Source organism: Equus caballus, chromosome 9 (genome assembly GCF_041296265.1).
Source record: "Equus caballus isolate H_3958 breed thoroughbred chromosome 9, TB-T2T, whole genome shotgun sequence".
Lineage (NCBI taxonomy): Eukaryota > Metazoa > Chordata > Mammalia > Perissodactyla > Equidae > Equus > Equus caballus.
The window spans coordinates 27,412,662-27,435,488 of record NC_091692.1 but is presented as its reverse complement, the minus strand read 5'-3'; the positions used below and the strand labels follow the sequence as shown (position 1 = coordinate 27,435,488).

General features: G+C 36.4%; 1 protein-coding gene across 4 annotated transcripts in view; it reads right to left on the bottom strand.

The window, feature by feature from the left end:
- Positions 1 to 5,078: 5,078 nt before the first annotated feature.
- Positions 5,079 to 22,827, bottom strand: part of PLAG1 (PLAG1 zinc finger) — a 50,172-nt gene continuing 32,423 nt past the window's right edge. Inside the window, exons 2-5 of one of the 4 annotated variants that reach the window (XM_023648589.2) lie at positions 19,985 to 20,089; positions 12,113 to 12,211; positions 9,223 to 9,581; positions 5,079 to 8,704 (exon numbers count right to left, since the gene is read on the bottom strand). In XM_023648589.2, the coding sequence (XP_023504357.1) occupies positions 7,447 to 8,704; positions 9,223 to 9,464 (1,500 nt within the window). In that variant the 5' untranslated portion in view covers positions 9,465 to 9,581; positions 12,113 to 12,211; positions 19,985 to 20,089 and the 3' untranslated portion in view covers positions 5,079 to 7,446. The remainder of the gene's footprint in view (positions 8,705 to 9,222; positions 9,582 to 12,112; positions 12,212 to 19,984; positions 20,090 to 22,827) is intronic. The other 3 variants (XM_001497516.7, XM_070221540.1, XM_003365590.5) reach the window with 3 other exon arrangements.

Genomic DNA, 22,827 nt, shown 5'->3' with positions numbered 1-22,827 from the left:
CTCCAGAACCAATAGAATGTGTATATAAATATATATAGAGAGAGATTGATTCTAAGAAATTGGCTCACGTGGTCATGGAGGCTGGCAAGTCCGAAATCTGCAGGGCAGGCCAGCAGGCTGGAGACCAGGGAAGAGTTGATGTTGCAGCTCGAGTCTGTAGGCAGTCTGAGGGCAGAATTCCCTCTATTCGGGAGAACTCAGTCTTTTCTCTTAAAGCATTCAACTGATTGGATGAGGCCCACCCATATTATGAAGAGTAATCTGTTTTACTTAAAGTCAACTGATTGTAAATGTTAATCACATCTAAAAAAATGCCTCCACAGCAAGTCTAGTCTGGTGTTTGACTAGACTAGCCATCTAGTCTGGGTACTGTGGTCTAGCCAAGTTGACACACAAAAAATTAACTATCATACTAGCCAAGAGTCAAACATCTTCAGATTAGAAAAGATTACTGACCTGTGTGTTGAATAGAATGCAGGTGAAGTCAAGACATTCTGAGTTTCAATGGTTTGTTTTAGTTTTAGGCTGAAATTGCCAATATCTGGCCATTTCTGATCTACGAAAAGGGTAACTGGGTATGGTTCAATACAGTATTTAGGCTTTCCTGCAGTTGCATCGATGCTGCCATCTTCACCCAGATGCTTGATCAGCAACCAACTTTTTTCCCATAAAGCCGACTTCTTTGGAACACCCCTACGAGCACAAATGGTGCCTTTTGCTTAAGAAATGTTGGCTGAGTAAATGTTTGATTAAGGAAACGTGACAGCAAAACTCAAGCTGTCTATAGCCAGACTGAACATTTTCTTCCCCTTAATGGTAAACTATCACTATGAACTTTTTTTTAAGGAAGATCAGCCCTGAGCTAACTGCTGCCAATCCTCCTCTTTTTGCTGAGGAAGACTGGCTCTGAGCTGACATCCATGCCCATCTTCCTCTACTTTATATGTGGGATGCCTACCACAGCATGGCATGCCAAGCAGTACCATGTCCGCACCCGGGACCCAAACCAGCAAACCCCGGGACGCTGAAGTGGAACGTGCACACTTAACCGCTGGGCCACCGGGCCGGCCCCTGAACTTTTTATTTAACAATAACATAAATGAAAGTCTTTTAGCCCAACTGGGTCTATGACACAATAAGCAAACTGCACTTCTAATTGCTTTTCCATAAGGGAGATTATACCTTAAATGAATTAATCCCAAACATACTTTTCATAGTATTCTAACTATAAACGGCAAAAAAGCATTTTCCTTCTATCAACAGTCCTTGAAATATTTCATATGCATGAATTTAAATAAAAATGTATTTATTGTTAATGCTAAGAATTAACAAAGAAATGCTGTTAGATTTGCTGGAATTAAGCATATGAAAACAGGAACTGCCAATATTGTAATCACTGTTCATTTTCTTTCCCTCTGTCAAAGTAGGAGAGCCTAAAAACAGGAAAGCCAGAGATGAAGGAGGAATTTTCCCTTCATACTGAAAGAGGTACTCGGAGACACTGAAAACATTATTTCTATAATTGGTTCCTGGGTGGATTAACAACTGAATTCTCAGAATTAATCTCTCTTTCTGAAGCTGCATTACTGACTGTTTGATGAGTTTTAGATGAAATGATATGTGTGTGTTCATTGTTTCGGTCTAGATGAATTGTCAAGGGAGGGTTTTCAGCAAATTTTAGACAAACCACCCAGGGGAACTTCTAAAAGGATAATTTATAGTACTGACAGACAATAGTGTTAAAGAATGCTTAATGCCAATTTTATCTCACAGGAACAAGAAACATGATCAATTTATACATTCTAACAGCCTTTTTGGAATTCTTTTTGAATTCTCACCTGGATTAAAGTTTTGATGCATCATGTTTTGACTTTTTTATTTACAATTTCTATCCTTCCTTTAAAGGTACAAAAGTTTTAAAACAAAACAAGAAAAAAGAAACCCTAGAACTTTACATTTCATTTCAACAACAAAGTAGTGTCCTAGAGCCAGCTATTAGAATCTTCTATTTATCAAATGAGAAAATATTTAAAATGCAAAGTGAAGAAAAAAATGTTATACCAAATAGAAATTTATCATCTATTAAAATTTCAGGAAGATCTACATTATCTAAAGCCATTCTATAATTTTATTCATATATTTTGTGGAGTTCACATATCTTTTTCTTACAGCAAACATAACACTGTAGGCCACAAGAAGCTGCAGTACTATTGTTTAATTAGCAGCAAATTAATATTTTATATCTGGGTAACTGGACAATAAATAGCCTGCTTCTTTGGATGTGGATGTTTAAACTGTAGCGTCACTGCAGCTTCATAATGTGATTGCTATTTTACAGAGCTTATACACACACAGAAAATACGGTCTTTGTCTATATTTTATACAAATACAACAGTAGTTTGTGAATACATTTTAAGTACATGATATACATGATAAGCCACTTGATTTCCCAATATCACAGAATAGCGATTTTAAATGCAATAAAAATATACAAAATTCAGCCTGGAATGCAGATATTTTTCTTTTCTATTTTGACTCAAAACTTTATCATTAGAACATTTTTAGAGTACTAGCCCAACACTTTTTCATCAGCTAAAAATACAATTTCAGCAGTCCAGCTTATGTTCAGGCATGATGCTATCCATTTCCTAATGGATTCCCAGTTTTTGTGAAATTCAGAGGGCTGTTAGTGACAGACAGCATGCTCTTCACTCCACACCATACTATAAAGCCCGCTGTTCCTTCTGAGTTATAGTCACCTTGTGGACAAAAGCTGGGTTTGTTCTGGTAACATTTGCATGTCCAAGATTTCCTTTTGCAAGTGCACATGAATACATTGTGGTGGGTGGTGTAAAAGTTTGTTAATGACAAATCAAGTCACAGTATAAAAATATATTGTACACCTTTACACCTAATGTAGTCCTTTTTCCTATGGATAAAAAAATACGACTGAACGAGACAGAGAAGTTTGTAGCACCATGAAGAGTTGTATCCCAAGTTACATTAGCAGCATGATCCAACATAATATAGGAGTGTTTCTGAGAAGACAAACATTCATTCTGGTTCATCTGTACCACTGAAGCTTATACAATGAAGTGTTTTATACATTAGCAATAGTTCTGTCATTTCTAGAGCTAGGTAACTCATCAAAAGACACTGCCTTCCATCCTCAGAGGGTTGATAAGGTTGTAGAAGGGCCTAGCGGTGATCTAAGCAAGCCTTCACCAAACTGGGTAGCATTACCTTGTTTTATATGATCAAAAAGGAGCTCTATATGGGTTTCTAGTACAAAACTACACAACACAACTTATGTGGATCTACGCAATCGCAACACACTACTTGTGCTGTAGATATGGCTGCTGACACAGTGTGAGAAAAATAAGACAGAGTCAACGTAGGCACTCATTTGTCAGAGATAAGTCTGCTATTGCTAATGAAGAATACTCAACATTTCAAAGATCTCCTCCAATGTCACATGGATCTCAGTAGGCTAGAAGCAACCTGGGTGAACTGGTATTTTTTAATTTACATACTGGGAAGACAGTGTGTTTTGAGACACGTAAACCTTGTAAAAAAAATAAACCATTGTAAAACCTTATGCAAAGACACACTGATCCTGTGCAATATAGCAAATTGATAAGAAAACACTGTAAAAATGTACCTGTTTAAAATACCATCTACCATTTTTGAACACAAAGCATTATATATCAAAGGCCTACATATATATCATCTAATGGCACTTGAAACAAATTATAATAAGTCTTAAAATAAAAGGCATAACCTATAAGAAAGTTTCTGTAAAGGTTTAGATTCATTTTGAAAGTGCTATATCTTGTAATATGTGTAGTATAGAGGTTGACCAAGCTCTATTTTTTAAAAAAATATTGGCCTATATATGTGTATTGCTTACTAGATGAATGATCCTGAAAATATGTACTCTTTAACATTCATTATTAGCTTAATAAAGCAATCAGCTCTGGCTCATGTTTCAGTCAGTATATGGTTTTTAAAAACCGCTACTGTCCAAATTAACACAATATATCACTATATTCCACAAATGACTAAGAAGAATAAAGCACGAGCAACAAACAGGCAAAAATACATAGCTTGGAAGAAACACTAAATGAAATTAAAAAGTTGCACAAAGAGTGGTGCATGATCAGCCAGGACAACTGAAGTTTTGAAAAAATGAACTTGGTAATAGATTTTAAAATGCAAATTTTAACAGTGACCAATAACTGTCAAGGTGATATTTGCATACATCAATGGATAATATTGCTTACAGTGCCAAGATCCTTCCACACTCGTGCTTCTGTGTCTGGTGATCTAATTTGTATACACATGTGGAAGTTCAAACTGAATGAGGTTCAATATCTTGTCTGAGGTCCAAATTCTAAACTGAAATATTTTTACTTAATGATAATCCCTTTTTTTTGTTTTTTTTGTTTTTTTAACCAAGCAAAGGCACTACTAGATATTTCAAGGATGATAATTCTGGCCACTGGAGAATGAAAATTGCATTGGCAATAATTATTTTTAATCACATCCATTTGACAAAAAAAACAAATGTCAACTTTTTTTAGAAAAAAAAAAAGAGCCAGTTCTGTTACATCCTTGTTAGACCACTGTGCAATTAAAATAAATGAGTCTGCCTCATGTTTAATAGAAATTCTCTCAAAAAGGGTTTAGTGACCACTGCAGTCAATTTAAAAAACAAATTAGCTGAATTCCCTCTTACTTGGAAGCGTTATTTCAAGTCGGTGGGGCAGCAACAGGCAAGGAGGTGTACGTCTGAAAATTAAGACTCCACGATTTTAACACCGGTGCCATGAAAGATGTGCCTCCATGTATCTGAACTCCACGCAGGGCTAGAATTAGACTAAAAATATATATACGTTTATGGCGCCATTCCCCGTTTCCAAAATGCTTTATTTAATAAATCCTGGTACTCCCTTTTTAGTTTTTTATTAGTAATGAAATACAGCCTACTAAGGCCAACGTCTCAGTTCCTTAATTTGACTTCTCCTTAAGCAAATTTGAGACAAAATAAAGTAGTGCTTCCACAGTTGTATTTGTGGTTTTTATTGAAAAACAGGTTTTCTATTTATTTGTGCTCTGTCACCAAATTTCTTTTTTTTCCAATGGTGATTAAAGCAATATTGAACACTAATCATTCAACTAATGATTTAGGTAAGCAATCTGTTTCATAGAAACTAAAGGAAGCAGTAATAAAAGCAGAGCTAAAAGCCTACTTTCAGAGCAAATATTCTCCTAATCAAAAGCTTAGGAGCAGTTTGAAAATTTTAAAAATGTATTTCCTTATTAACATATATAATTTTAATGCCTTTGGAACACACTTTTTTATAAAATGTAATTTTTAATAATAAAATTTAAATACATAAGTATAAAAACTACTGCTCCTAAGATTTAAAATAAAATAGGAGCGTAATAAAATATCAGGAGCCTAAGCTCCTGAAGAGAGCAACTTTGATTCTATGAAGTGCGATATAGGTGTGTGTGTGTGTGTGTGTGTACATATATATATAATATATATAGTGAAACCCCCATTTACATTATTACAATTTACATTTCTCCACAAATTATACTACTCCCAAATATTTTAAATAATGTATTATACTCAGTAATCTGCACTCATTTTTAGAAATTCTTGGTAAACATTGCAATCTGCAGTGATAACTGGCCCTATAAGAAAGAAAATAAGCTTCCATACAGGGCTAATGAGTGCTCAGAAATATTTTTCTTTCTTTTTTTTTTTTTTTTAAAGAGATATATACTCTTCTATAAACCTTCTCCCCTCACACCCCCCCTAACAGACAGGGTCCCAAAATAAGGTGTTAACAAGTGCTTAATAGATACGTTTCTTAGGTTGATGTCCCAACCGATAGAAAGATATAATAATCTGATTTTTGAGATTATGGTGGTTGTCTAACATCAGGAAAGCCCATAATAACTATTTTATTCAGTGAACACAAAATTCTTGATTGTTATTTTCACATTAACTAAGATAGTGCTTGTTTTGCTTTACTGTTCCCACCTCTACAAATTCAACTTATTTGCAACATTCCCCCCATTTGCCAGAGACGTGTAAAAGTGGGGTTTTACTGTATATATTTTTAGTCACTTAAAACTTTGTGGTCATTCCTTAAATAGCCTTCTAATGCATTTAACTTTAAAGTCTCCATCTAAAAATATGAAGAAGAGATGAATTAACACTGAATAAGAAAGATACCATGGGGGCAGGACTGTTGTTTTGTTTTCTGCTTTTGGCTCTCAAGGGAAAGAAAACTCTATCAAATTCAGCAAGAAGTGACATAAGCGACATGCTTTTACCTTACTCTTGAAGAGTCTGGCTTCCAACCCTGGCAACAGGGGACATGATCTCTAGACAAGTCCCCAAGTTGAACCGTGTGCTTCACATGTGTCTTCCTGCTTAGGAGGCTATCACACCACAAAAGATGAGACAGTCCACTCTGGGATGAACAGACCTAACATCTGTGTTCCACAATGGCTCTCGATTCCGGACTAACTGTGGACTGACAATCAAAATAAAATTGCTGGCTGCACTTGACCCACCCTTTGGCCATGAAAGGTGGAAAAGATTAAAGAGCTCTATCTATACACTGACTCTGAAGACTCTGATGCCATATACTATTAGTATTATTAAATGGAAAGAGAGCAAGTTAGGAAGTTTGAAATGTGGCAAAATATCCTCTGTACTAATTTAAGGCCAACTATTAAGTAACATGGAATGCCGTGTCACCTTACTAGCAGTCTCTTTTTGCTATAAATACTGGTGCTTTGTGTTTAGGTTTTGTTTTCCTTATATGTGCATAATAAAGATGCAAACACTTGAGCCAGACAATAGCAAGTCTTCAAAATATACTGACCTGAAATTATGGTATATCTCAGCAACATCTGTTATCTCTCCAAACTGGATTCTCAATTCATTTGAAACATCTGACTATGAATCCATTTAGAGGCTAATAAAAATTTTAAAACTCTCCGGCTATTCATATACATTTTAGAAAATTTATATTCTATTGTGAAATTTTTTAATCAGCCAAATGTCAAAAGGTAGAGCCATTGTTATTGGACAAAAATGAAAATTTTAAGATTGAAAAGTAATTTGAACATGAGATCTGTAAGACTTTACTAAAAATAATGGCTTTCCTATATGAAAAATAATCTTAAAATATGACAGTTGGCAGTGAATCAGGACAAAATACCCAGGTAAACATAACTGAACACGAATGGTTCCAAAGCTCGTTTAAAAAGTTAGTTTCTATTTTATACTGGCTTAATGATAATTGGTACTATACAAAAGCGGAAATTTTTATACTGTCTTAAAGTAGGCACTAAAATAAAAATGGTCATCTAAGGCAGGGCTACACATACATTTCCGTAATAAATGCACGTCATGGAATCCTACTGAAAAGCTTGATGGAAACGTGGTAGGGTGGTGCTTGTGCTTAAACTACTGGTGAAAGCTGCTGACAGTGAGTGCAGAGACCCAAGACCTAGAGTGTTTGCAGGATCCTGAAGATCCTGTGTTTGTGGGGGGAGCTGAGACACAGAAGAATGTGCTTCTTCTTGGGAATAGCTCATTCCAAGGCTCCCTACTGATATAGGGTTATAAGGAGGACCATTTAATGGTATGAAATTAAACAACTGAGAAAAATCCAATGCTGGTGTGTTTAGGGGGTCACTGATAGAAATAGAGCTTTTTGACAGGGAGAGGTCCCCCCCACCATCATCTAGGGACCCTATCTGAGGATCCAACCCTAGTTTAGATGACGATGCTTGAGAATCCTGGGATGAAGAGGGCACACCACCTTGCAGCTCCATCAGATAACTCTCAATTTCCCCCTTTAATGGCTGTTCTTTTTCAGGAATAGAAATTGCATATGAGGTAGAACTGAATGGGTATTTGAAAGAAAGATGGTGAGAAGGATGAACAGCATCCATGTCTATTGGGCACGTCATTCCCAAAGGTAAAGTTGTGATCATTTGGTGGGCAGATCCCGAGCTCTGCATGGACTGAAATGGAGTGTTATAGAGGTTTAACTGCAAAGTGTTTGTGAATGGCTTTGATAACAGTTCACTGGAAGGTAAGGACATCACCGGAAGGAGCTCATCTTTGATAGGCACAGAAACATTGCAGGTAAATGGATCCAGAAAATCCACTGGTTCTGTTTTGACTTTCAGAAGTTCTTGATTGTGACTCTTCTTCATATGTCGAGTCAGGTGATCCTTTCGCCCAAATCTCTGTGCACAATACTGACAGAGGAAGTCCTTTCTTCCAGTGTGCACCACCATATGTCTCCGGACATCCTTCCGGGTGTAGAAACGGCGATCACAATGCTCGCACTGGTGCTTTTTCTCTTTAACCCCGCCAGACGACTTGCCCGCATGAGATTTAAGGTGCTCCAGAAGCACTCCTGTGCTTTCGAAAGTCTGCAAACAGACCTTGCAGGTGAGGTCACCACTTGTTGCAGCATGCAAGGCCAAGTGACGTTTGAACCCAAGCTTGGTATTGTAGTTCTTGCCACATTCTTCACACTTAAACGTCTCTTTGTTAGGGTCATGTGTATGCAGGTGATTCTTCAGATGATCTTTTCGGTGAAACATTTTCTCACAATAATTACACTTATGGGTTTTCTCAGGAGAATGAGTAGCCATGTGCCTTTAAACACAGACATAATCTGTAAGTATCGTGACAAAAATGGTAGGTATTCACTTTTCAAATGGAAGCTAAACTACTATGCTAAAACAGAATTTCCCTAATAATGGACACTGTTTAACTTAATATATACTAGAAGGATAGTTATTATACCTAAATACTGCAGAACTTGAGCCATTTAAGTTGCCACTTCAGTTTTCGCTGGTTTTTAGCTATTATTACAAAAGCAAATGAGCAAGACTGAGCATACTCACGTAAACGTCCATACCCTTTTCTTGTAATTTCTTTGTACAAACGGAAATTCTACTCTCATTACACATTTCATTTTAAAAAACTGAAAGACACTAACACGTAAAAGTATGTGATTTAGAATACTAAAACTAGCCAATGTCTAATCTACTTAACATTTCCTCTCTGCAAATCAGGCTAAAAAATGTGTATACAAATATATACGTTTACAATGGCTTCAAATGGCCAACATAATAGAAAATATAATCTGAAAGACAAATAGAGTTTAATACCTTTGTAATTTGTACTTAGAAACAAAGGCCTTGGTGCAGTCTTGTTGTATGCACTTGTAGGGCCTCTCTCCTGTGTGAGAGTAGGAGTGAACCTTTAATTTCTCAACACTGTTAAAGGCCTTGTCACACAGTTGGCAAGGAAAGTTTTTTCTTGGTTTGGTTTCACCACGCTTACGTTTCCCTGAAGGGACTTTCTGGGTATCTCTTACTTCTGACAAATCACCAGGAATGACAGTGGCCATCGCAGCCTAAACCAGGCCTTCTTGTTGGACACTTGGGAACTGCCCAACTCCACTAAATGATTTAGCTTTAGGTGGCTTCTCAAGTTTCATGTGGTCGTAAAAGAAAGCAAAAAGGGACTGGAAAAAAAAAATAAGAAACAACTAGTTTGTAACTAAATTTAATTTTTAAAAATTTTATTTGCTATGTGATGCTTTTGAATTAAAAAAGAAACCATAAAATGGATTCAGCTGGTCTAATGTAATATCTGTAGGTTTCTTTATATTTGCCAAAGTACATATTAATGCATTGCTCAGAATGAACAGTTCAAACATCCCCTCAAATTCCACCTGACAAATGTTGTACTTAGGGAAAGCAGTAGCGATTTTGGGAGCTCTCAGGAGGCATCAAAACATGAGACTAAAAGAGGAATTATTAAGCTTCATTTTTTACAAGAGACTGGAGAACATAAATCTGACTAAGAACATAAAAATGTTTCCACAAATATTTTAACGTCTAAAAGTCATTTTAATTTGTGCAAGTAGGCTCTAGTCACACTCTGTATTATAAGAAAATAAAGAGAAGCAACTAAAAACTCTTTTAGGCACCTCGTGAACCATTTAGTCTACGGAAGAAGCACTTAATGCACACACACCAGAGGCCTGAAAGAGCTGAATGCACCACCCAAAGTGAAACGTACTCCTTACAGCAGTGTCATCACACAGAGGGATTTCTGAGTCAAGTGTAGAAATGACTTATCCTCATAACAAATATGCACTCCCGAAATGGTAAAACCTTTTGATGTTCTATTAGGTGAGGATCATAGTTCCTTGTCATTTGGAGGGAAGGATTTGGTTGAAGTAATTTTCCTCACCATTTTTCACATCACAGAAAATGATTCTGTTCGTTGGGCACACTGAGGTTAGAGCCAGGCACCAGGCCTCCCCAAGAGCTAAGGGGATCAGTCTTTGACACACCTGTAACCCGTGTGCAGCACACCAGTGGGACCTTTGGCTTGGAGCACAATACCTGTGCAAGGAAACATTATAGAGGTGTTTCAGGTTGTGAAAAGGTGTGTCAGAGTTTCAATTCATTATCGGCGCTGTGAGAAAGAATGAAATGGACATATTGTATGCAAAGAGTATGTCTAGTTGAACAAAAATTTTTAAATTGATTGTAACCGTTGAAAATTCGTGGACAAGAGATAGTAAATATTATCAACTGTATTTCTCAGAGTAAGAAACCAACTCCTCAAAGATCTAATTGATATAAAAGAGTTAAATGATTCTTCAAGGTCCATGAATGCTAGTCTAGCAATGTACTTTCAAGAGACACAGAGATGATGATACCTGCAACCTCTTTGAAAAAGATGTGATTTTTACATTGAAAACTGAATGTGGCTACATGACTGTTATCAACTACTAATCAATTGGATTTTTCATCCTATTACATATTCAGAAAAAAATGAAAACCCATTTCTTTATATCACTTGTGTTTTGGCAACAGACTGACACTTACTTGCCTTCACAAGCTAAATGTATGATACTGACTTTCACAGATTCCAGGCACACTTTTGCAGGAGCTCTAAATTTAACCTACATTTTCATAAAATTGTGTATATCGCAATAGGTCCTATTGTATTTTCATGTAGAGGCTGTCACTAAACAGGCAAAACAGAGTAACTGCCTACTCCTTTCATTGAAATGTAACGCACATTGGGTAAGTTAATCAGTGTTGGGTTCACATATTCTTTCTTCACCAGTAGGGAGGTACAGGCAAGGCCTTCATTTAAGCTGTTCAAATTGTCTAAGACTCCTTTGCAGTTTAAAGGTGACATTAACACAATTAGTGCAACTGACATTACTAATGCTAACACAACGTGTTCCCTCTGGTTTTAGATTTTCAGAATGTCAAGGACTTGTTTTTTTCCTCTTATATTCTCATTCAAGAGACAGCTACTCTGCCTCTCTCAGAAATGTCTAAACAGCTACTCTGCTGTCACCAGTAATGACACTGCAAATTGGTATAAAGCATTCTGCCAAGGCAGGAAAAAAGAGTAATTATGACTAATTCATTTCCTAACATGATGCTTTTATGCATCTATTTAGAACACTGTGGGAAACAAGCTGATAAATTTTTCAACTGTGAAATCAACATGGAATGCAAAGTATCTAAATCCTTGAATATAACTAACATCTGAAAATATTTCAAAAACTGGTCATGTGTCATTATTGTGTTATGAGGTCCAACCATAATGGGCAGAAAATCCAGTTGAGAAAAATGATAACATCTAAATTATTGAAAAAAATATATTAAAAGTGCACCATGAAACAACATACAAACATTCAATTATATTAAAATTGGTGATACTCAATATGGAGTAACAAATGAATTATGTTATCTTTGGATGTACATACTGAGCAATGAAGAATTGCAGATTTCAAATATTACACTTTTCTAAGACCAGCTGAAATTTTTTCATGGCTAATAATATCTTTTTATCTCAATATATTACGAAACTCAAATTAGTTACAGGTGCATTTAAAACTATAGGATAAATATAAGGTTGTGACTCAACATCAAATACAAGTCCACATTCATAATACGCATGTCAATCAAACACTTTAAAGATACATGCATAGAACTGAAGCGATTTCTGTTCAATGCATACCTGATGACAGATGGAAAAAGCCTCAGACCTTGATCTTAGCCAGTCCCATTGACTCTTCGTGGAAGAGAGCGGAATTCAATCCTTCCCATTTTGGCCAATCTATGAAACAAAAAATAAGAATGGACTACACTCTACATGGAATCAGTATGTAAATGATGGAAAATAAAGGACAAAAGAATTGTAATTTCATGGCACATGCTTACATTCCATACTCTGCTGATGAGTCATGCATTAATTTTCACCAATTGCAAATTTTTATTAGTTCTAAGCACATTTACATGACCAAATAAATGCAGAAACAAAAAGTAAAACAGTATTACATATATAATGGCATTTTGTGATGCTGAATGACTCCCCACTTCTTTCCCAAATTCAATTTAATTTTTTTAATCTAACTTGCCTACTGAGAGAAATGGATATTAAGGTTACTATTTGTAAACCAAACTGAACGAAATTTCATTAAGCTTAATAACATTATGGAAGTGACAAACTCAGTTCTCTCTTCGAGAGAGTGCATCTGGAACCTCACCAAAGGAGAGCAGACTCCCGATGAAAGCACCTCACATGCCCATGCTGCACAACTCGTGCACCTTGGGCTTCTCTGAGCTACACTTTTGTTATCTGCCAATTTACTTCTCAGGATCTGCAGGGATTGATGAGATGCAGCGATAACTGTGCTCTCTAGAATTTTGAAAGCATGCAAAGGGAGTTAAATACAGGTTTGCTACAGGAGAAGGGGGTGTCAGCAAGCAAGCATCATTTGGTTTTAAGAGATCATTGTTGAAAAATCTTAAAATATCTTAAAAATGCCTATGATCTTCAGTAAAACTAAGAACACACATAGGAAAAAATCTGTTAATTCTTGATTGTACAAGTATATATGAAAAGAATGATGGTCAAAAGGCAGAAAAAACTAGAATTATCTTTTATAGAGAGTACAGGCCACAGAGAGATTAGTAAGCTCTGAATATTGTGAAGATGAATGTTCAGAAATCATGATTATAAAACCTTGAGAGGGATAATATAAATCAAATAGGTAAAATACAATAACAAAAAGATTCACCAATGGTAGGTTTAAATGAAAAGAATTTTACTTAACGTTCTAAACACGAATCTAATTAATTTACCCTGAAATCAAATTTTCACATACTTTTAATTTGATGATGTATAAATAAAATATTTGATAGAGGACATTCAAGCATCATTACAAAAATACTAAGGGTACATTTGAAAGCAGCATTATTCTCACAGTTTAAGACAAGAAAAATAAAAATTTAGACTAATAAAAGACATTTATAAAGTTAAAGCAAAAGCTCCATTCTTTTGTAAAGCACAGGACATGCATAAATGGAAGAACTGAATTTTGCACATCAAAATTGCAAAATAATAAAATTAACTTTGAAAATACTTACTTGCCCAGGGCACATACTGAATTTTTGGTAGGGTAATTAAGAATATGAAAGCTGTTTTGTGTATTATGTTATTTTAATAATATAAATACCTTACAAGTGTAGAGTGTTTTCATCTCTATTACCTCCCTGGAATTCAATGAACCTGAGAGGTGGACTCATTTATCATCATTGCCATTTTAGGGTGAGAGGCCTACAGAAGCTGAACATCTTGAAAACGTAAATGTGCTCAAGAAACTCCTATTTCTCTCTCATTCTACTGCATTCTAGGAGAAGGGCAGCTTGGCAAACCAATATGCAAGTGGATAAGTCCTGTCATTACACTTCAAAGACAAGAACAGGGGACAGTGCCTATTTTCTCTAGCAGAGCTGCCAATATGATCCCCACAAGAAAACAAACTTAAGATTTAAAAAGCTTCTTTCAATAAACACAGTTTGCAAAGTAAATTTTAAATAATTTCAATAACAGTTAAAATAATAACTAGTATATCTGTCTGAGTAGTGATTTTGGGTAGAAAAAACATCTAAAACCAAAGTTAACCAGTAAACAATAAATTTATATATTTTTTCTTCTTTTCCCGACCAATACAAATTTTATGGCATCTCACATACATTCATAAAAATTTTATTTATGCTTACTGTTCAATGGTATTTATAATAAAAATCTTTTAGAGTCAAAAGTATTTCATTCTAGTTTAAAATTATGTACTTTGATTTGAAATATTTACAATAGTCTACAAATCATCCCTGTTACATATTTAAAGTCTGATACAAAATAATAAAGCCATCATTTTTATTCATTTTATCACAAGACATAATTCCAAAGTCACGGTTAATTTCCCTAAATTCAACCTATTTTGAGTTCTTATGAGTGGCCGAATAATTTCAAAGGGCTGCTAATTATTTCCCAAAGCAAAGGAAACCAGGAACTTGTTAGAGTTCATTATTATTTTGCTTGATATAATAAACATCAAAAATATACAGTTTGCATTTATGTAATCCTAAAATGTCAAATAAAATTATCTGTGTATTCTCTTTTATAGGATTAAGAAAAACTTTTAAAAAGCATTGTGACTACTATTCTGAAGGGTCTGCAACAAAACGTGTACTCCTTTTTACATATCAAAGATTGGTTACTACTTTTCAAATGGTTAAAGTTCTTGCCTTGATCTTAAAAACTGTGAAGCAAGGTAGAAAATGTACATGTAGCCATTTCAAATAGCCCTAAGATGAAATAACACTTCCAGTTTTTGCTGGTACCAGAACAGACATTTTTTTCTAGGGCAACTCTGCATACAAAAAAACAATAATTAAAGGGGATATTGTGTCTGCGTGGTGCACACACACAGGTTTATCTTCCTATGTTTTACGTTCTAGAACAGTGACTCACACAGAAAAATAACAAGGAAAAATGAATCTTACATCAGAAGGTCTATTAAAACAAATTCCTATGAGGATGCCGGCAAAAGGAACTGTACTGGAGCTGTTTCCGTACTTTAAACGCCAGTTTTGAGAGTCATTTCTCTAACAGCTGTGAACTTTTACACTTACCTGTATCAATAATTCTTTCACATTTAGGTTAAAAGTCAAACACATACTTTGCTAATTAAGGGCAAATGCCATCGATAATCAAAGCTTTATTCTCCTTTACGCTAATCATAAAATGCCATTAGTAAACAATTCAGAAAATGTCAACATTTGCTTAAAACATGTTTTTCATATAGAGCAAATAGGTAGGCTGCAAAAGGAAACTTACCAGTAGTTAATACTGTAATTTATGTATATAAAACACAACAGAGCTTTGAATAATGTGAAAGATATTATTAACAAGATAACGTAAGTAAAGACAGTTAACTCTGAAGTAAAGGCAACAGCATACTTAGAACATTTTTTTGATCCTGTATGATAATGTGGAAATTTTTACAGCATTCAATTTCTGTAGGTCTGTAAAATCACTTATTAAAGAATAATAAAAGGAAAAAAAATACCGTGCAACTATAAAAACCTAAGACAGAATTAAAAAGAGACTGTAGGCAGCATTGGGGCAGGAGCTGTGTCAGTTTTTTATTCACTGCAGTTTTCCATAAAAGGAAGTAAAATTTTTGATGAATGAAGGAAAATACTTAAAGCAGGGCAAGTGCTTTCCAGCAACAAAATGAACTATAGGCTTGCTCAGTCACCATAGGGGACACAATACAGAACATACATATCTATATAGAAGTAAAAAAATAATAGAGTGTGGATACAATTTGGTCCAACAAACTAAATAAGCCACTAGAAAGGTATTTTTGAGATTTAGCAGCTTTTGGAAAGTCTTAGATTAAAACAATAGCAACTATAATAAAAAGCTGTCTAAAATAATTGTTTTGTTTCAGAAAACAAGCATTCTGACTGATCTTACTGCTAAGGAATCAATTAGTGCATGGGGATAATATCAATTCTGTCTCCATTCCTAATAAAAATTTCAAGGTGACAATGTGCCTGGCACGGAGCAGGAAGGATGGCTGGATGGTTAGATGGTTAAATGGGGCTGCTGATGCCTCAAGAGAAGAGAAAGGAGCAGAAGTGCCAACGGAGGAGGAAACACAACAAAGGGCTAGGACTGAGCCTGACTTGCCTACACTGTAACTAGGTTCCCAAATAACTCGTTTTATACCCGGAATACTGAAAATCAAAGTATTTATTTTCCTATAGTAGATGTCATAGTCAACTAAAATTAATTAAAAATAAGGATGCCTTTTTTGAATTACTGTATTGGATATATTCAACTTTTGAGCAATTCATTAAAATACAATTCTAGGATAACCCTTTTTTGAAATTTACCATACAATTTAGTCTTATTGATATTTAGGGAGCCTTATAAATATACACATGAGAAAAGCCAACAGAGAAATTAAGGGAAATAGCAGACCCATTTATTTTAAGGACCAATAGAAAAAGTCAACAAATTCCAAACTGGAACCAACAAATGCCAAACTCACTTCTCCTATCTGTACAATTAAAACATTCCTTTTTGGGCCACTTTGAACCCGGGTATGACTGTTTATTTCATTTTCTAGAGTACCCAGAGAGAATAAATAGACAATCTGATGAAGATGGAATATTCAAATAAATTTTATCTTACAATTCAGAAATATTTTCCTTGGTTATTTTATGGAGCAAAAATGTCATGAAGGTTAAAAAGTTTTTCTTCTCTTTTAAAAGCTCTCTTTTAATGACCCATAACTTAGAAGTTAGCACTTCATTTTAACTACTACGTGGGGGATTTTGCCCCTCATGTTTGTATATTCTTACCAAAATGAAAAAATAAAAAATATAGATGGGTGCTACAGCAGGGTAATTTCGTTTTCTTCACATAGAACAATTAGTCAGTATTTGTAAACAGGAGATGAGAGAGGAATTGTGCAAAAAGGGAGCAATGATGCCAGAGAGAAAGCAAAGAATTGCAAATATATCTGAATACAAAGTGAGACCACGTAATCAAAACTTTATTTATTTTTTTGCTAAGGAAGATTAGCCACATCTGTTGTCAATCTTCCTTGTTTTTTTGTTTTCGTCTTTTTTTTCCTGAGGAAGATTAGCCCTGAGCTAACATCTGAGCCAGTCTTCCTCTATTTTGTATGTGGTTCGCCACCACAGTGTGGCTGACAAGTGGTGTAGGTTCATGCCTGGGATCTGAACCTGCAAACCCAGGCCACCAAAGCAGAACACGCCGAACTTAACCACTACACCACGGGGCCAGCCCCTAAAATTTAACTATTTTTAGAGGTTTTCCTGGTTTTGTTTATTTTTTTGGTATAAAGCATTTTCAAAATATTGGTGCTCTGCCTAGGATTATAAAGTAGGTAGCTCACAGGTCAGCTCAATCACAAAATTGCATATATCCCAAATTGTGATGAGTTGTTCTTATTTTTATTACCACTGACCTCTTAAATTCCTGGAGCTTCAACAAAAATGTGTGACATCAACTATAAAAATATTCACACTGAAGGACCCCGGACATTTGGAGGACACGCCTCCATTCATTTATGGTTAACTGTCTAATGCTATTAAAATTACAAATACAGCATCATCTAGGTTCATGTATGAACTCTCCAAGCACTCATACTGATCTGTCCATAAATTCAAAGGGGAAGGTGGAAATTGTACACATTAAAATAAAAGTGATGCGGGAAGAAAGTTTTACTTAGCTATCAAAGCTCATGCAGAGAATTAGTTTTAAGCCATCTCAAAGTAAAGTGCACCTAAATACAGGCTTCTGTTGTGGAATACAATGAGGTATAAATGTCGATAAGGGCATATACAAAATCTTTAGTAGCACAAATAATGTAATGAAAACAGAACCCACATCCAGGTAAGGCCCTGTACATGCCATCACACTCTCTGTCCTAAGTTATGCTGCTGTTGCTGTCCAGGACAAAACGACTTTTGGAAACAACCACTTCTATTTACTCCTACATGGTTAAATAAATAGAATCAGTTCTAGGCAAAACTGTCAAGTCAGGGGTGGCCACTCCCTCCTCCACCTCCAGAGGGCCGGTGCGCTTCCCCAGCTGTCATAATTAGAAGAGATTTAATAATTACATTCCTTGACTGATGTTGCTTGAGGGAGAATGAACTGCAGAACTTCACCTCTCTGAGCCTTTTACCCCTAATGCGGACGGTAAAGCTCTTCTTGAAATTACGTGTCTCTCCCCTGGAACCACAAATTCACCTACAGGGAGACTATTATTCATCCTTATATCCCTGGCACCTGGTCAGTGCCCTGGCATGTAGTAGACATTTGATAAATATCTGTTGAACTTAATTATAGTCCCTTTAAGGAATTGCAGGAACCAAAACAAGCAGGTAAACATGTTTTGGGGTTCCTGAAACCCCAAATCAGTTTAAAGCAAGCTCAGAAGACAAACCTCATAGAGTGAAATTGTTAAGTTTGTTTGGGCGGAGGGCTGGAAACTTGGGGAGCATCACAACCACATATGAGGCCGCCCTGTTTCTGTCAGAGACTCAGGCACATGCTACTCAGAGGCCCCCAGGTGACCAGAAGGGCACGGAGACACACCTGGGCGGCACTCAGTCAGCCTGGATTTCAGAACATCTCTGATTTCAAATGTTCTATTCCATAGCTCCTTAGGCACAAGTAAACTGTATTGATTATGATTTATCATTTGGAAATAGCCAATGAAGCTTTACGGGAAAGAAAAAGGAACAAAGCAAAATTCAAGATCTTTAAAGAGGATGTTCTTCATGTGAAATTCAAATGTGAGGATGATGTTGAAAATATCAGAGAGAATTTTTGAATGATTATAGACACAAGACAAATCAAAAAGGAGAAAATTCTCACAAATGTAGTTGGCTAAGTAATAAAAATTCTTTTCTTTTCCAGCCGCTAAAAAACAGCTTCATTCAAAAAAGTTTTAAACTACAATGAAGTAGAAAAAGAAAAAAATTCATAACCTGTAACACTAAAAAACAAAAACACTAACATCTTTTCATATATTCAAAAAATATTTATAATATACAAATGACTAGAAATTTAAGCTAACTTGATCTTAATGCTGAATCTCCACAGAATGCTGTGATTAGAGAAGTTTAGCGAGATTAATGTATGTTCCTTTTATTTGATTGTACAGCTCTGTTCACGTATGCTGGGAGACCCTGCCTGGCTCTCAGTCTATGCCCTCCCTTCCCCAGGGCTGGGCCCCTGCCTGCCATCGGTGGAGTTTAGGACCTTGAGTCCATCCTCTGGCACTTGGTGCAACCAACTTTTTTTTAACCAGTCTTCCCATCTTAGGGCTGAGATTCCTCGCCTCTAAATCTCAATCCTGTTTTTGAGGTCCTGCTGACAGACTTACCTGGAAACAAATCCATGTATGCCTGGATTTCCCAGTATCACTATACCATGATTCTGTGCCACTGAGCTGGATCTACAGGCTGGGAAATCTAGATGCCTGTGTGAGTCATCTGTCCAACAAGGCTAGCAAACTGCTGTTGTCCCACTGAGTTCCTTATTCTAGCATCTGAGCCATCGCAGCGAGCAGAGCTAGCCTCCCTCCCCACCTGCCCATAGTTAATCAGATCCTTCCCAGGAGACAGAAAGAGATAGAGTGCCAACATAGGATAGTCTATCACTCCGAGCAAGATTCACAGAGGGAAGAGCTTAGAGTTCATCTGTGGGCTATTTGGGGAACATGAACAAATAAGCTTTTACAGCAGCTATGCATTTTGTGCACAAAGTAAGAAAGACTGCTCCTTTTCAGTATTCCAATCCTTCCATTAGACCATAACTATTAATAAAGTCCTGCTGAACACAATACACATTGATAGACCTTAAAATAGTAAGTGGCATGCTTATTATGTGGCATGCTTTTCAAAGCTTTTATTATTATATCTTATATTATTTAGAAACTGGAACAATTGATCACTTTGAAAGCCATGCCATATAATGATAAAAGCCACATACCTGAGGCCCTGCTCCAAACTCTAGCAAGGTAACCTTATCAATAGACCACCATAGAATGAAGCATTCTGGGTGCCAAATACGGCCAATGCAGCACCAAGGGGCAACCTAAAAAGAAAAGAAGAGTTAGTTTGGAATTCCAAAAGTCAGAGCCAATCTGATTAATGGCATATGAACCAAATTGTTTTTTATTCATTATCACTTAAACATATTCTTTATACTTTATCTTTATTGGAAAATCTATCTCAAATTCTGTTAGAAACAAATGTGAAACAAATAAAATAATTATATACATTGAAAAATGAAAAGTCAACAAATCAGTATCCCTAGAGTTATATTTTTCCCCTTGAATCACAATTAAGTTATCTAGATTGTTCATATTTTTATTCAGTAAAATATTACTCCAAGTTTACCACCATTCCTCAAAATTGCTGCTTATTTTCTTGATTTATACTCTAAACACATCCAGTCTCCTCCTTAACACAGTGTTCAGAAAAATCTTTTGAGGTGTATATATCTTGTTTGAAAAATATCTGAGGGAGAAATCATGCCTGAGGAGTGTTCCCCTCAGGCCAAACATTCACAGGGAAGGGTGCAAACCACGGGTGCCCAAAGGAGACGCAGAATCAGGGCACGGACAGCGGCTCAGCTCCTCAGCTAGTCTTTAGGACCAGACTATTATTCATGTTAAAGTGAACTCGCAGGTTGCAAGTCCATCTTCAACAACACACAAAGAAAAACCAAAATGTATTCTGAAGTACAGTAGCGCCCCCTATCCATGGGGGATCCGTTCCAAGACCTCCAGTGGATGCCTGAGACCGAAGATAGTACTGAACCCGATATATACGATGTTCTTCACTACACATACATTTTTAAGGTACGGCAGCAAAACTAGCATGAATTTATTCTTCCTTCTTCACAATTTCACGGATAGAAGATTTGTTCTTACCATAGAACTTATTAATCTCAGCATACAACTTTTTTCTTTGCAGTAAAAGTCAAGAATTTTGACCTTTTCACTTAAAGAAAGCACTTTACGGCTTCTCTTAGGCATATCTGAATTGTCAGCATCACTATTTGCATTTTGGGGCCATTATTAAGTAAAATAAGGGTTACTTGAACACAAGCACTGCAATACCATGACAGTTGATCTGATAACCAAGACAGCTACTAAGTGACTAACGGTGGGCAGTGTATACAGCCTGGATCCACTGAACAAAGGGACGATTCATGTCCTGGGGCCGGTTTTCATCATGCTACTGTGTGAGATTTCATCACGCTACTGTGAAAGTGCACAATTTAAAACTTATGAATTGGGGCTGGTCCTGTGGCCACGTGGTTAAGTTTGCAAGTTCTGCTGCGGCAGCCCAGGGTTTCACCAGTTCGGATCCTGGGCACAGACCTAGGACCACTCATCAAGCCATGCTGAGGCGGCGTCCCACATAGTGGAACTAGAAGGACCTACAACTAGAATATACGACTATGTACTGGGGGGGTGTGGAGAGAAGAAGAAAAGAAAAAAAAAGAAAGATTTGAAACAGATCTTAGCTCAGGGCCAATCTTTAAAAAAAAACAATTTGTGAATTATTTCTGGAATTTTCCACTTATATTTTCAGATAGTGGTTGACCGTAGATAAGGGGGAACTACTGTACTCAGTCTTTTGGGTTATGCTCAGTTTCATTCTGTTAGTGCAGAGATAATGAAGACCCACCTCCATGGTCATTAACCAAGAGAGAAAAGGGAACCAGGAGTTCTATGAAGAAATCATCTGCTTCATTTCCCTAGACCAGAGAGTCAATGCTCAATTGCACAGTCATGTGCTTCATAAAGACATTTTGGTCAATAGGAACTGAATACATGACAGTGGTCCCGTAAGATTACTATCATATAGCCTAGATGTATAGTAGGCTATACCATCTAAGTTTGTGTAAGTATACCATATGATGTTCACACAACAATGAAATTGTCTTACGACACCTTTCTCAGAAAGCATCCCAGTCGTTAATCAACACATGACTATATGTGGCTACCATTCTATTAGGATAAATAGCTGACATTGATGTAATAAATATTATCAACATCTATTACATATGGCACCAATCTGAAATACCAGGGATGTAAACAGACAGCCCCTGTTCTCTAGGAGTGTACAAGCCAGTTGTGGCCATGGGATAGATACCTTATGTCAAGGTAAGCAATATGACTTAAATAAAATAAAAGCTGCTGTAAAGCAGTATCAGAGTGACAATTCAACAGAAAAAACAATAAATGGTATAGGCAAGTACCACAGAAGGTCAGAAAAGGAAAAGAATTGTATGGATTTTTGCCTTGAAGAAAGTATAAGAAAGTGTTAAAAAAAAAAAAAAAAAAAAAAAAGAGGGTCCGTCCTGGGGGTGCAGCGGTTAAGTTCGCACGTTCCGCTTCTCGGCGGCCCAGGGTTCGCTGGTTCAAATCCCGGGTGCCGACATGGCACCCCTTGGCAAGCCATGCTGTGGTAGGCGTCCCACATATAAAGTAGAGAAAGATGGGCACAGACGTTAGCTCAAGGCCAGGCTTCCTTAGCAAAAAAAAAAAAGAGAAGGACCAGCAGTAGTTAGCTCAGGGCTAATCTTCCTCAAAAAAAAAAAAAAAAAGAGTGTATGTGAGGGGAGGGCACGCCAGTTAGCCAGAAAAACTCATAGGTTAGAACTGCAAACTATTACAGATTCTAAGATAACCCTCTCGTTGGAGTGGAGTGGAGTTTATAGACACTGTAAGGATGCAAATGAGAAAAGGGCACTGAGGCCCAAATGGCCGGGACATTGTACACTCAGGCATTAATGATAAGTGGGACAATTGTAAAACA